General features: G+C 34.9%; 1 protein-coding gene across 2 annotated transcripts in view; it reads right to left on the minus strand.

The window, feature by feature from the left end:
- The window catches only part of LOC135687118 (ras-specific guanine nucleotide-releasing factor 1), a 29,067-nt gene extending 15,649 nt beyond the window's left edge, over nt 1–13,418 (minus strand). The window contains exons 1-13 of one of the 2 annotated variants that reach the window (XM_065203592.2): nt 13,005–13,418; nt 11,010–11,055; nt 9,355–9,664; nt 8,848–8,954; nt 7,856–8,003; nt 6,204–6,380; nt 5,465–5,569; nt 5,016–5,164; nt 4,317–4,396; nt 3,530–3,606; nt 3,086–3,202; nt 2,195–2,305; nt 1,098–1,215 (exon numbers count right to left, since the gene is read on the minus strand). In XM_065203592.2, coding sequence (XP_065059664.2) covers nt 1,098–1,215; nt 2,195–2,305; nt 3,086–3,202; nt 3,530–3,606; nt 4,317–4,396; nt 5,016–5,164; nt 5,465–5,569; nt 6,204–6,380; nt 7,856–8,003; nt 8,848–8,954; nt 9,355–9,606 — 1,441 coding nt within the window. In that variant the 5' untranslated portion in view covers nt 9,607–9,664; nt 11,010–11,055; nt 13,005–13,418. The remainder of the gene's footprint in view (nt 1–1,097; nt 1,216–2,194; nt 2,306–3,085; nt 3,203–3,529; nt 3,607–4,316; nt 4,397–5,015; nt 5,165–5,464; nt 5,570–6,203; nt 6,381–7,855; nt 8,004–8,847; nt 8,955–9,354; nt 9,665–11,009; nt 11,056–13,004) is intronic. The other variant, XM_065203591.2, reaches the window with a different exon arrangement.
- Nucleotides 13,419–15,092: the final 1,674 nt, after the last annotated feature.

Raw genomic sequence — 15,092 nt, forward strand, 5'->3', positions numbered from 1 at the left:
TGGATCTAAGTCTTCCGGCCAGATATGTGGGTTTATGAATTTTTCAAGTTCCGCATTTAAAGGTCGCTAACAAGACCATAACAAACTGATTCAAATGTAATACTGCATAAGGCTTCAGAATCCCTTATATAAATTCTTAAACCGAAAAGTGCTTATCCAAAAGATTTGTAACCACATTCTAAGGGATATGCTTAAATAATCCTTATTTTTCGATTCTTATAGTCCACCTTAATATTTCTTTATTTGGGATATAAGCTTCACATGTAATTCAAGCCTTGTACCCCGGTGATAAATTGACGTCACAGTACGAGTGAAATAACTACCGCAAATATTATTTGCGTTAGAAACCGTTGGTCATCAATTGAACAATGATGTATCAGGCTGGTTGTAAATGGTTATAAAGCTATGGTCATAGATGCTATATGCGATAAAGTCTGATAAGGAGCGTGACGTAGTTTGCAGCCAGCAACAGTTATAGCCCAATGTTGGATGCGGTGAGTTTAGGCCATAGGCCATAGGCAATATTGCATAAACCCTAACATCAGTTAAGGTAAATCTTGACAAAAGGTAGTTTTTTTTCGCAATATGGAGGTATGTACAGTACAGTTAGTTAAAAATTTCCTCTACAAATGAGTAATAAGTACTAAGGCTTCATATAAACCTTTGGTTTACGTCATACATGCCAAGTGCTTGGCTTTTCTTGGAAGCATAACAAAGGGATTCAATTGTATGTTAGTTTGACCCTTCATGTTACCGAACTATCTTCCATGGTTCCTATACTAATTGAAGAGGTATTCAAAGACGTCCATCTATTTATAAGAAGCACTGGATAACTGGGAAAAACATGTGTGGCGATGGAGGCAACGGTTGTAGATGTTCACATCCTACAGAATTGCCGGTGTATGACGTACAAAACAACTAACAGAGAAAATTGCACATTTACCCATCAACTTTACAAAGCAAGAAGACGGGGCAACTCGAATCTAGGGGACGAACAGTCATCACTTACAGAAATTATAACAAACCTAGCACAATGCAAACACCTAACATGTGGAGATTTTCTTACAAAATGATACGCTGACGAAAAATAACTTTACCTTCTCTGATGAACTTTTGGTCAGTATCCAACAGTACGTCACAGCCACCATCTATTGTTCGTTCAATCTCAAGCGTGTGTTTGATGCTCTCACACTCACTCATTTGCTGATTCAAGGTCTGAAAAATGAAACGAAAACGATTTAAATGAACTAAATCACTCAATTAGCATGTACGCAACGATCAATTGGCAGCGCAAAAAACGATGAATGGCCGATTTAAAGAGAGCCCCGTCCATTAGGCCCACTTCTGCTGACCATGATTCTAATAAAAACAAAATTGTTAGTAAGTGGAAGACCAACAAGCAATTTCGAATCAAAAGGCGAGCTCCCTAGAATCAAATAAAAAATACACTTGCACATTATACTTCCTATTAATTTCCTTAAATTAACTTGGAGCTTCATAGTGAACAGAACTGCAACACAGTAGGAAATCACTGCGATTCAAATGATACTCTAACGAACCATATACTAAAACCAATAGTAAACATAACAAAGATAACAAAAGAAAGAGAAACATAAAAAGTTCTACTGCACTTCAAAACTTGATTTTGTGCAGGGTTTTGGAGCTTGTTTTGTCGATAGATTTATTAACTAGCAAATTAAGTGATGTGGACAGAAACACTACACTAACAAGGAATTTTGTTAAGGAAAGCACTCAATAAAATACTAATACTCAATACAATACCAATACTTTTGTAACTATATTATAGAAACATCTACAATAAATATTTTGATTTTATTAGAAGCGTGCCTTGTTTTGATGGATATACGCAAAAGACGAATCGCATAACAATACCACATAACTAACTACATAACAGTCAGTGAAGGTAATTAAAAAGAGGTCGGAGAAGTGTTTTATACCCCTGTAGATTTTTGTAGTTGCTGGTTTAATGCCGAGCTGATCTGACATTTGACGCTGTTAAGATTATAATTTTGTAAAAGCTACAAATTTTTCCTCTATATAATTGGAAAAAATAATTAGAATACAAAAAATTTCCGGACACAATGGCAGGACTGTTTAGAAAACAAAATTTCAACTAGAGGAACCACAGCTATATCGTGAGTGCAACAGGTTTAATTGCTGTGATTCAACTTACCCCCTGAAGGCTCTCAACTTTGTCGTGCAATTCCTGCAGCCCTACCCGTGTTGAATCATTATCAGGAGTCGAATCGATCACCTGACCAAGGATCCTCGAGTACAGAGGCATCTAAAAGAACAATATCAAACATCACAACTTGCCAATGTAAATACAAATCAATCACTGCTCAAGAGAAAAATTTTGCAATTTGCAAACGGCTACATCATTTTGCCAAGATAAACTAAAGAATGTGAAGATGACAGAAAATGACATACTCTTTTGCACTTTCATATAAAATTTAATATTCAATCGTTAACTAATTTAAAATTTTCCCCTAATATTATGAACGTCTATTTAATCTTATAGGTAGAATTTAAGCCCATCATCTCAGAACTTCTTTGTCTGACGGGGTTAGCGTGCGAAAAAAACAGCTTTTTAATGTAGTTGAAAGCCAACAGAAAATTTGAATTCAAGATTGGCTCTGATTGAAACGCAAAATACGTTTCCAGACGAACTACATTAATTTTTCTTTATCTATAAGTTCTCATCACATTGGGCCCCAGAGTAGACAGAACTACCAAATTCGGAATATATTTGTACTTGATCTATTGGCATTTTCATCACAAATCGTAGCATAAGGCAAAATAATGAAATTCTAATAAAAGTGGGCTATATCAACAGCACAAATTACACAAATTTTCTCAATGCATCGATTCCTATTAGCGATGATACGCAGACATAATTAAAAGCTTTTGCAAAAATAAACAAAAGCTTTATTTTCATGAATCAATGTTTTATAGATTTGTTACTTCGCATAGACAAATGCTGACAAAACAATTTTCAAGACTTGATTTATTCAAATAAAATGAATTTCAAAGGCAGAAATTATGATAAATTCAATGTTCATACCAAGCCAACAGGATAATGCAGGAATTGCTCGATGGTTTGACCATTACATTCTGGTTTTCTTTCGTACCACTTCAAAAGCTTCATAAATTCTGGCCTTCGTTTGCATTCTGACAGAACCTACAAAAAAACGTTTTCAGTGAATTGAAAGCAGAACACTTTAATTTGATATTTTCGCCAGAATTTAAGCTTTGGTGATGTTAAATGTCCCGGATAGAAGAACAAATGATAGGTTTTGAGAAAAATTTCTTGTGGAAATTGGCAGTAAAGTCAATTTTGCTGGCTAAACATAAAGCAAAAGGAGTCACGACAATTTACGCCAACTATATCGAAACAGTTGCGTGTTTAGACGTTTTACAGATAGGGCGAAGGAACTCCAAATAACCTAGAGTAACTACTGGAAACTACTAAAAACTCTACGTTACCAGACCTGCAAATGCGACTCACCTGCAGAGCACCGCAGTAATTCCTGATATATTCGTGGTAAATTGGCAGCAAAGAGACCATTGCTGACAAGAAATCTTCTAAAGGGTGAAACACCAAAAAAAATAATTTTAGCTCAGAGTATTACACTAAAAATGCTTTGGCTACTTATAGCAATGTTGTGTCCAGTGAAGACGTAATTGCCTTCAATTATAGCGAACGCTTTTCCAAGTGAAGTATTCAAATACTCATCTTATCACTTAAACTGGTATTGAAACATCTTCTTAGATAAACATATATATAAAACTTCAAATTATTCTTAATGAAAGTAAACATCTCTAAATATTTTTCATCCTACCCAGATTCATCTCTATGGTTAACCTCGTACCCAAACTTTTTAAAGGAAATCAAACCTCACAATGCATACTTAAAAACATCATATACTTTAGGTCATCATTTAATACTTTGACTGACAAAACCAGCAAGTATAGCTCATTACTTATATTTACAATTACTATACTCTACAATTACAATTATAGCAAGCTAAAATCAGTATTATCACCCCTATTATTATCATAATCACTTAATAGGTCTTCGATTTGTCGTGATTATAAAATTTGAATAAAATTTGGCAGAACGGTAAGCAACGATTATTACGTCATACTTTGGTGAGATTGGAGGGAAAAGGCTCGTAAAGAAAATAAAAAAAATATGGATTAAATCGTGCATTAGGCAGCATCATTTGGCCAAAATAAGAGTATCCTAGCCCGTAAAATCGTAAAAGCGCAAAATAGAAAAGACCAGCTCTTACCCAGTTTTAAATTAGGCCAATACTTCAGTCGTTGTTTAATGCCTTCTAAAAACATTTTGTGTAACATCAATATGACATCACTGAAAAAAAATTAATCCATTATAATTTATAAATTATAGACCACAAAGATTTTTTCTAGCATTCGTGCTTACGTACGCATACTGAATAAATAGTTCTTTGGCAATTGCAAAGCAACATGTTGAAATAAAACAATATTATTTATACATTATCCGTGTCTGCTATCCTCGAAAAGTACACCTTGTTTGGTTCTTGAGGCATCATTGGCTGCAATCATATCTGATTGCAAGGCTTATATTGACTTAATCGCTATTATATTCAGTACTCAGTTTGATAAGCATGACATTATTTTTAACAGCCGAAAAAGCAAAGGTCAGGGTTCCTTTTTGCGCCTTCTGAAAATATAAACATTAATTGTTTCCTTAAAGGTTAACATTGCATAGCTTGATTCCCCTTAAAATCTGATGTAATTACTATCCAACTTCCAAAACTCTTCAGCAATATTTTTACAAAAAAATAAACAATATTTAGATTTAATCAAAGTTGAGAGAACCTTCAATTCATTTTTATACGATATTATCGGGCTCGAAAACAACAAAACTGAATAAACGTTCACCAAACTAGCACAAAAGAGGGTTGGTCTGTCGCGACTCTTTCAACTTAAAAACATAAAACACATACCAGTTTGAGAAAAGGGTCCTCACTTCATGGACTGTGCAGGCAGGGTACCTAGCATCTGCTGCCATCATCAACGGCTTTCGAAATATCATCACAAGCGTTGTCAGCTGTTGAACATAATCTTCTTCCGAAATCACAAACTGCCAAATAATCTGCAAAGGGAAACAGGACGGGGTACTTATTATGCTGGGCAACGAGAACAGAATATTACCCGATGCATGGCAGCCATTACACCAATAAAGTTTGAAATTGATTTTCTTTAACTTGTATATTGCGTTCATGTTTAAATTTAGCAACAGTTAAGTCACCCTAGCAAAGCCTGTTTTTTGACGATCAAATATCATTCTTTTGCATTCAAGAAAGACAACAGTTACATCAAAACAAATATACGACCTTTTATAAAAGCATTTTTCTTACAATTGCAATTAACTGAAGTGTACTTTAACACTCACCCTGTTCCGCTTCATGAGCTTTTCCCCACTCGGAGACATGATGTACATTTCTACTATATGAGTGAATCGCTTACGTGCAGCCCACCCTCGAATCCATGATTGAAGCTGATAAAAAAAGAGGCTTATTATTAAATCTGATTGATTTCTAGACAAATACTATCAAACTTGACTGAAAACTCACGTCTCAAGTAGAACGCAAAAACCAATAAGATCAGCAAATACAAAAGACCCTGGAACCAGGGTTTTCATGCAAACATGATGCATTTATATATAACGAGCGAGAACCCAGTTGTTTCGGTTTTAGATCTCCTTTTCATGGCCTTTTTCTCTTCATACATGTCCAAACTCTCACTTGAAAAGTTTGGCTTTCAGGAAAAGCTATCTTTCATGGTGTGTTTCGCAAAGTCAACAGCAAGCTGTTATCAATATTTTCAGACAGCGGGCGTGTCGAATGGTTTTATTTTACCAGCCTTTTTCAGTGCTATAACACAACAAATAAGCATGGAAGCAACGGTTCTGTCCAATGTTGTAATATTCACAAATAGCAATAAACTATACAGCTCGGCAACTAAGGAATCGCAATAGAAATATCTTCGCATTTGATGTAATTTCTTCAAACCAAAAGGGCCTATACCCAGTGTTGACAACACAGATCCTTATTTCACGATGCTCCTAATTAAGCGAAAATTTACAAGGCTATGTTCAATGCACTGTATTTTTATGACTGGAAATGCCTCACCTGTATGATTTTCTTCTTGTCCTCTGCGGTGTATTGTAGCAATAGGTCATCATCGCAAAGAGTAGCATTGGTCCCGGGCGTTCCCAGACTGCTGCTCGTGCTGTCCCTGGAACTGTCAGAAGAATTCCGCGAGCTGTTCAGTCCATAAACAGCCTTCTTGTCTCTGAGGCTACTTACCTAGAAAAGGATTCAACATAATGAAAAACCAAATGCGTTAACTAACGTAAACCTAGACGAGACAAAGTCGAATATATAGATTGTCTAAGATCTGGAATCAACATCATTGTCGTGATCAATGCAAAAAAACTAAAGAAAGGTGGGAAGTGTGAAAAACTAGCTAAGAATTAAGTAAACAACGGATGCAAGACCTCTAAGCAAACTAACAAATCAACATAAAAACCAGATCTTCCATGTATTCTTTATCCCGAAAAAATTTCATTTGCAGCAAGCCAATGGATTTCAAAAAATGAATTTACATTAAAATCGTAGCTAATCATTGGCTCTGATATATGTCAATGATTTTCACTATTGTGGTTGAACAATCATCCGCCTAATATTGCTAGCCACGAAAATTTAGATTAAAATTTACTTGATGATTGGAGAATATTTTACAAAGAAACACCTTCTGCCTTCGTTGAAATCTCCATCACAGAAAGAAGAAGACTCAAATTCGCATCTGAATAAGCAACAAACAATTCATATTGCATAATTGAAGAAGTGAGGCTCCTGTCACCTTGATATCAACTTGGATGTCACGATAATATTGTAATGTTGATAATCTCGCGACAAGCGCGCGAGTAAACACAATAGAATCAAAAGAAAAATCAAATCTCTCACAGCAAATGTCTATGTTTCAGGATCCATTACCTTTTAAGAATAGAATACATAAAATGGTTTTAATTTTTTTACCTGAAACTCGAAATTACTATATCTAGAAGGGTTCCCCGGACAAAAAAGGGGGCTAAATTCTCATTCAGATCAACCACAATACTCTCCCCAGGGCAGGAAGGGCAGGAACGTTCTAGAATGGACTGGCAAGCCTGGTGCAAAAGAGCTGTCACTTGATGTGAAAGAGTTCAATACCAGGTGCAAAATGAAACTGTTGCATGAACCACTTTGCACAGCAGCTGTTCTCATGTGTGCAGCGACTTCACAATGCAAGATTTGTTCCCCTCAAGGCTCAGTTCTCCATAAAAATACAACACACTTTGCTCAATGAAAGGTGGTTGTTTACTTCTAGCATTAGCTTCAGGCAAATGCCTACAAAATCTCTACATAATTTCAACAATATAATCAAATTGAGAAACAATTATTATTTGAACATCCAGAAAATTTATCTGATTGCAATATAAGTTGTTGATGTGTTCTTCGATGCCTGCCAAAACCTTTAGAACACCAACTTGAAGGTCTCCTTAATTTCTTTTTTCTTCTCATTTTGCATGAAAACTGCAGTTATTTCTTCTTTCCAGTTGAAAAACAGTAGCCACTCCTTTTTTCAATGGCCAAAAAACAATTTTCTCTAAAATCAAGCATGTCTTTTTTTGTCCCAATTTTCTGATGATAAAATGTGCGGTTCATTAAAACACTAAAAATTATCGTTTGTGTTCTAAATTTCTCAGTATTCAATGTAGGCATAATGAAAAGATTTTTACCTCAGCTTTGAGCCTAGAAACTTGCGACCACTGGTCTGCACATTCACGTTGCAACCTCTCCTTTGATTCTTTCTCTTTCCTTATTTGTTTTTCTAGGCCTTTCACAATTGTCCTTAACTCTTCATTTTTGTATTTCAGTCCTTCCCCGCTACAAAAAAATGCTTGATTAATAAAGTTCTATAGCAGAACAAAAATGAAATAAAAATATCTTCTGTAAAATAATTGAATGCAATGCAAATCATGGTTTATAATAAGAGAAGAGAAGCAAAAAGAATATGTTATCTTCATTTTTGTTATTTTCTGAAAAAATTACAGTGCTATCTATTTGCTTCTGTAAGTCTTTTTCCAGAAAATATTGGTGATGCCTTGATAGACAAATTCTCATAAGGGAATTGTTTGAACTCTTGCTGTACATGGTTGACTTCAAGTAGTTTTAAATTTTATCACAAGTCTTGTCTGTTCAACCCAAGTAACAGTACATTAGACTTCTGGGGTTTGGAGGTGAAGCTTATAGACAAGGGGGGGGCAGCTTAATAGGACATCTTTCACAAAAAAGGACATCCAAAATTTTGAAACAAAGTTTTCTTTCCATTGTTTAAAATTAAAAAAAAACTGAAAAGGGTTTCCTTATTATTCATGATAAGGGGGTACTTCAAAACTAATCTTCGTACAAAAAATCTTCTATAGTCAGAAGTAAGAGATGCGGATGCATCTTTACAATTTTTTACAACCTAATAAGCAATATCCTGCACTGTTTAGTGACACTAATTTTAGTCTTGATCTGAAAGGAGAGAAACATTATAAATTGATTAACAAGCTGTTGTGCCAAATAAGAAGATAGACCCTAACAGCAGCCATTTCTTAGAACAGTGTTCAGCACAGAAAAATGCCAAAACAAACTTATGTTTTATCTACTGCTTCCAGAGAGCAGTCATTTGTACCAGGGCTTAAAAATGACAAAGATTTTTGGGGTAAAATTTTGCGGCTGTTACCTCCACTCCTGAATAGATTCCATCCAACCTTCTCTTTCCTCTTCTGAGCTCGCAACAAAAAAGTACTGCCGGTGATCATCAATTTCACTGTCAATCACAAATGCAAACTAGACAGGAGAACAAAGTGACAATTGTAAGCCGTGAATTAGTAGAAAATGAATAAATATGAAGAATGCAACAAATGTATTTAAAAATTTCAAAACCATGCATAATACATCGGGGTAGGATTTAAATATGGGAAAGAGCAGGAAATTTTCAAGCAAAAAATTGAGTTTTGATATTAGCAAAATTATTTGCTAAATCTCTTAGAGATATGACTCATTTTTAGTGATTACAAAATATGATTCTTAACATTGTTTAACATGTTTCTATTTAAGAAAAACTTAATCATCTTTGTCCAATAAACAAATAGTCATCTTTGTCTTCTCACTTTACAAAATGCATTTATGGAACAAGACAAATGTAAAATAACACAGTCTGTACATAAAACAGCTACACCTCACTCACCACTTTTGAATCATTAATCTTTCGACAAGCACACCCTTCTATCATGATCACACCAATTGGTTTGGGCGAAAACTCTTGTTCGTAATAAAACATCATATTATAGTACAGCACATAGTATCTCTTTTGAAGACGGACGGTTTGAGCATCTGAGGCCTGTTTCTTTCCACTCTTTTTATATAAATACCCACATCTTGCAGACCTTCCCCTTGCCTTCAAGGCAAGGACTTGGAACTGATCTTCATTCAGTCGCATTATGAGTAAAATGTTACAATGTCATTTCTTGATATCAATTCATCATAACAGCCACTAACTGCAAGAAATAATTGAACCCTGAAATTTGTTTACCATTAAAGATTTCACTTTGCAAAGAACCTTTCAACAGGGTCTTATTTCGAAGCCAAGCTACTTACTCTTAGGAGAAACACAATAATATGACTTGAGATTACTTATTGAAAAGTTCTTAAGATAAATGGGGGCCAAGTTCCCCTTTAGACCAACTACAAAAATTTGCCACATGATGTCACAAGCTATTAATCTGTTAAGTCAACTGCAGGACATTCACATTTCTAATTTATTGCAGTTCCAGGTTAAAGCATCGTATTAGGATTAACTCAAGTCACAGCAATATAAATAGGTCCCAAATTATCTATGCTTAAGCTAAACAAAACTAATAAGCAGTTACAATGAGCAAAGTTGCAACTTACTTTCTGTAAGAGCATATAGCTTAATTAATCATAATAAAAGCATGAAAGAGATTTTGCATGATATTTTCAATGTCATAATGAGGATTTACATAAAATTGATATTTTCAATATCATAAGGGAATTCATTCTAAAATAAAAAAAGACAATGGGAAGAGAAATTCAGCATTCTGACAATCATAATGCTGATGAAATAACAGCTGAAGCAAGAAAGGGGAAATGCAGAGAAAGAACATGCATGGAGGCCTTAAAGAAAAACTTCACATTGATTCAGGGGAAAAAAGAATGACGTTTGACTCAGTCGTGTAACTTGACCTGCTGGACTGGGGGTGAAGGGTCATCAATAGGGAAATTTACAATTAAATATCTGGAAGAAGAACAATTTGAGGCAATTTCACCTACTGGTAGATAATTTTGCTAGACTAAGGCAATGGTGGCTCCAGCCTGGGATAAATGGGGGGGGCAAAAGGTGTGTCAGGGATCACTGCCTTTTTTCCCTGATTGAAACATTTTCTTCCGAAGGATACAACTCTTGTCTCCCAAGAAAATGTCATTTTAATGTGAAGATCTAGATAACATACATATCCCCCCCCCACAAAGTTTTCTCATCAGGTTTGCAAGAATCTAAAGGACCAACTTTCTGAAAAAGTGGGGGGGGCTAGTCCCACCATGGCTCCACGACTGGAGTAAGGATTTAAGGACCTATTGACCAACTCATGAAGCATCGGGGAGGGTAGAGTATCACAACCTCTTACACCCCTGCTAGCTATGCCACTGGTTGGTCTTCTTTTCATGAAACAGTTAGTTTTTACAAAAGAAAAATTAAGAAACAATGTGTTTCTTCATGGTCTTTTCGGTAGACATCTGGCTGCATCCACATACCAGAACACAAAATTGTATCAAACTTTACTTAACATGGACTGATCAAAATCTCAAATTTTGTGTTAACCTAACCTGGGTGGACTCTTTTTCAAATTTCCCAAGTGTTGAATTGTGACTCCTAGAATCATCAAACAGTTTTTATAGATGATCTTAAAGATAGATTTCATCAAAGGAGCAAAAACAAGCACTTTAAATTTAGCAGAACTTTAAAAGATCATAATCATGTGAGTTTCTCAGTCAGTTATCCCAAAATTCACACCCTTTGCCCAGAGCTGCAAAAAGTATCGGAACCTGGGAACTAGATTCCCAGAAAGTTTTTTGGCTTGGCAGAAAATTTTCAGCAAATTTTGATAAGAAACAGCTGTTTTTTGCAATAACAAGAATTTTTTCTTGACTTTTTAACAACATATCTAAAGTTCATACAAATGCAAGCTTTAAAAGATTCACATTTTGAAAACCCTTTATAAAAGCTATTAGTCATTTGTCAAACATCACAAACAAATTGTATAACTTAGAAACACCTTTCAGTTTCCTTGTTCAAGAACTTTTTACAGATAAAGCTGCAGAACTGAAGTAGGCAATTTATATGCTTTGAAAAGTGCTGTTTCTGTTGCCTTATATCAGGATCCTTACAGATCAAAAGATATGAAAATTACATGCATCGTCAGTTTTCTTCCTGCTAGCAATACTATACTTGACTCAAGTCTTGCCTGAGGTGTTGGCAGACTTGTCAAAGTCTTGAATCTTGATTGAGTTCTTGAGAGACTTGGCAAAGTTTATGATTGGTATTAAATTACATCCTCATGCTCTTTTGATTCTTATTTGCCCTTATCTTATCTGTCACCATTTATTAATGTAAAAGATCATGTTGACATTTGTACCCATCATATGAAATGAAAGGGCGGTAAAGTAGACTCTGGTTAAAGTCAAACCAAATGTTGCTTGGAAATTTGTGACTGTAAATGGAGTGTGACTGTAAGTGGAGCTGAATTGAAAAGCTTTGCATATCTTAGTCTAAATTTCATGTGACTGCAATGGGTAGTGTGACTTTAAGGGAAGTGACTATAAGCAGAGTCAACTGATCAAAAGCCAGATTCATATTCTCTGAAGTATATACCTTTCCCAAATGTTGAAGTTTTTTCCATTCAATAAACACATCACCATTTGCTTCACAAATTGGTATTACTTTTTTGCACAGTCAATCTTTGCAAAAGACTAAAAAGTTTTGTGCTACTATTGGCATAGCTTTTGTACACAAAAATTTTACCTTATAACATTTTTGTCCTGTTTCCCAGGATCCCAGAAAGGAAAATATTTTCTGCAGCTCTGCTTGCCTAACATATTTTCAGCCCTGGTTATGATCCTATGAAAGACTTAACTTTCAAATAAGCTTAAGGTAGCAAAGTTTGTATCAACAACTGTCAGACTGGTTTCAAAAATATGACAACATGATATTTACATGTGAATAAAAAAAACAACAACAAAACATTTAAAAATGTAAACTGATCACATCTATTTGCAAAGATTTCAGATTGAATATCAAATTTTTTGTCTATGGGCAATATTAAAATGCACGCAGTTTGAATTCACACCACAGACATGTACAGATTACAGTTTTTCTTTCCAAGGTTGATTCAAAAGCTTCTTCCCTTTCGCTATCATTGCAAATAAACATCAGTTTACTATATAATCACGTAAGCTTCATATTATCTGCAAAACATAATCTTAAATAATTTATTACAAGATTACCCCCTAAAACAAAAGTATGAGCATGCAATATCTAGGTTGTGAATTGAAACAAAGGTGCTAGCACATGAATACCTACATTCTTGAGGCCTAACTTTCTTTGTCTATAGGAAGCTGTGTTTAAGAGTGTAACCTCCAAACAGCTCTTAATGCGATGCAGGTAAAGTTTCAGCGAAGTCAAAGTGTAATAGACCATTCTCTTAGCCACGAAATTGGTTTACAGTTACACAACCACAATATTGGTCAAAGACTACGTTCATTTTGGGATAAAAACACTTTCTTTTTGCAGAGTCACACATCATAAACAAACGCTTAGCATACCTTTACAAACCCTGGTGGCGTTTGCAGACGCTCCCTAACCAAAATCCAGCTCAGTCCTGCTCTTCCCCGCCGTTTACATCGAACAAGTTCTATTTCCTTGTTTGCCAAAGTAGTAGCTGTCGCCCAAAGTGCTATGATACCGTTTCTTTCTTGCAGTAGTTTAGAACAAAATTGTGTACATTGTCAATGTGACTAAATGCCTCTTAATGTGGACGAATTCCAGCTTCAGTTGTTCCACTTCCAGTTTCCTTCGTTCCTTGAAAAGAGTTCATAAATTCTTGCAAACTTTGCAGAAGGCAAAAACGTCTTACGATTTATGAAATCAGTGCAATATTTTGGCAGAAAGAGAGCTGATCTGTCTTTCTTCACCCGTCAAACAAAATCATCTAACAGTGATTTCCTATCCCAGTTTCCTGCCCTTTGATCGACCTTGGTAGAGTACAATTGTCGGACCAAAGGACAATGGAAAGTCATATATATTATCAGTAACGTGAGCAATGTAAATGTGTGATTTTTAAAACCATTTTTTATTCAAGGAATCTTTTTATTGAATTTATTAAAAAAAATATGAGCATTTGATTGAAAATCGGAATGAACAAATTGAATACTGGATATCTTTTTCATTTGCTCTCAGAAACAATAGAAAAATAAAATGCGTAATTAAAAAGTAGAAATTCAACAAAATGCATAATTTAAAGAAAATGCGAAAGAGATATTTTGATTATTCATATAATAAAATATTTGAAGCTTTTCTTACCGATAAAAGTTCTTTGCAGCAAATTGAGAAATCAGCTTTAAATGGCATTATTACCAGCTAGTGAAATAATAATTATCACTGAAATAGGAGGGATTTTGTCAAAATCATTTACCGTTGAAGAGAAAATCATTCTCGAGCATTAAGTGAATATTTTTTGCAATGTCCGCATTAGTTTCCTGTTAGGTTACTCTTTTCTATTTCAAAGTAGCAGTGTAAAGACGGAGGGAAGGGTCAAAATTAGGATGATTCTAAAACTAAAACCAATGCATGGCTTTCATCTTGCTTTATTTTGAGTTACTTAAATGCTTAAAAGCTAGTTTTTACTTTCTGCTGATTCTTCATGCTTTATTCTTTGCTAGTTTTTTCGGTTGATATGCAAACAAAAATAATTGAGTTTGAAAAAAGGTTTTGTTTACAATTAATAATGTTTGGACGAGACTCCTCTATTCCGCGTTTTCCACAATCGGTTGCATCGTGACGATCTCCGAACACCCAACGTAATCGACTCTGAACGACCCAATCGCGATACCCAGAGGATGGGTCATAGCTAATTATTACGTCTTTTCGTTGTTTTTACCTGCGAATGACCATTTATTTTAGTTAATTTGGCAACCATTACTTCATCGAGTCAATTGTCAAATTAGAAGTGAATAGCTAATAATTCGTATTAAGGGTATCCATGCTGCTTTCTCATGTCCGGACACCTTCCGTGTTGTCGTAAGTATGGTTTTAAGGATAAAACCAAAACAATTCTTTGTCAGGTATTAAATTTTCACCTAGATTTTGTCTCACTAGATTAGGATAAAAAACATATGCTATTACCAAACATACCCTAGGAGCTCAATAAAAATAGATTTCGGACAGTTTCAGCATCCCGAAGATTTCGACCTCAATATATACGACAAATCGTAAATCCACGAATGCCTCCTTCCCCGTATAACCCCCCAACTTGGAAGTCAAATTTCTTAATACGCCCCCACCCTTAAAAAACCCCCATCCTGATATGACAATTCTTGAAATACATTATTTAATGAAAAATTAATATGAACAGTTTTTTGGCAGTACATAACTTAAAAATGGCTTTGAAAAAAGCAAACACTTTACAACATATTGGCTAGAAGCTTTTTCGTCTGACACTCCTCAGAGCATAAAACGTCGGAATAAGGGTCCGAAAGAACAATATGAAGTATATTCTATTATGAAGTATAACCATACTCAACCATACTAAGAATATGAAGTAATACTAAAAACTAATAATTATGAAGTATATGCAAAATTTTGTCGTCGACTGTGTTGACTTGCAGGATGTTTCGTTTCTCAACGTGAACTTC

The sequence above is a fragment of the Rhopilema esculentum genome, chromosome 20 (assembly GCF_057945365.1).
Source record: "Rhopilema esculentum isolate cy_ngs chromosome 20, ASM5794536v1, whole genome shotgun sequence".
NCBI lineage: Eukaryota > Metazoa > Cnidaria > Scyphozoa > Rhizostomeae > Rhizostomatidae > Rhopilema > Rhopilema esculentum.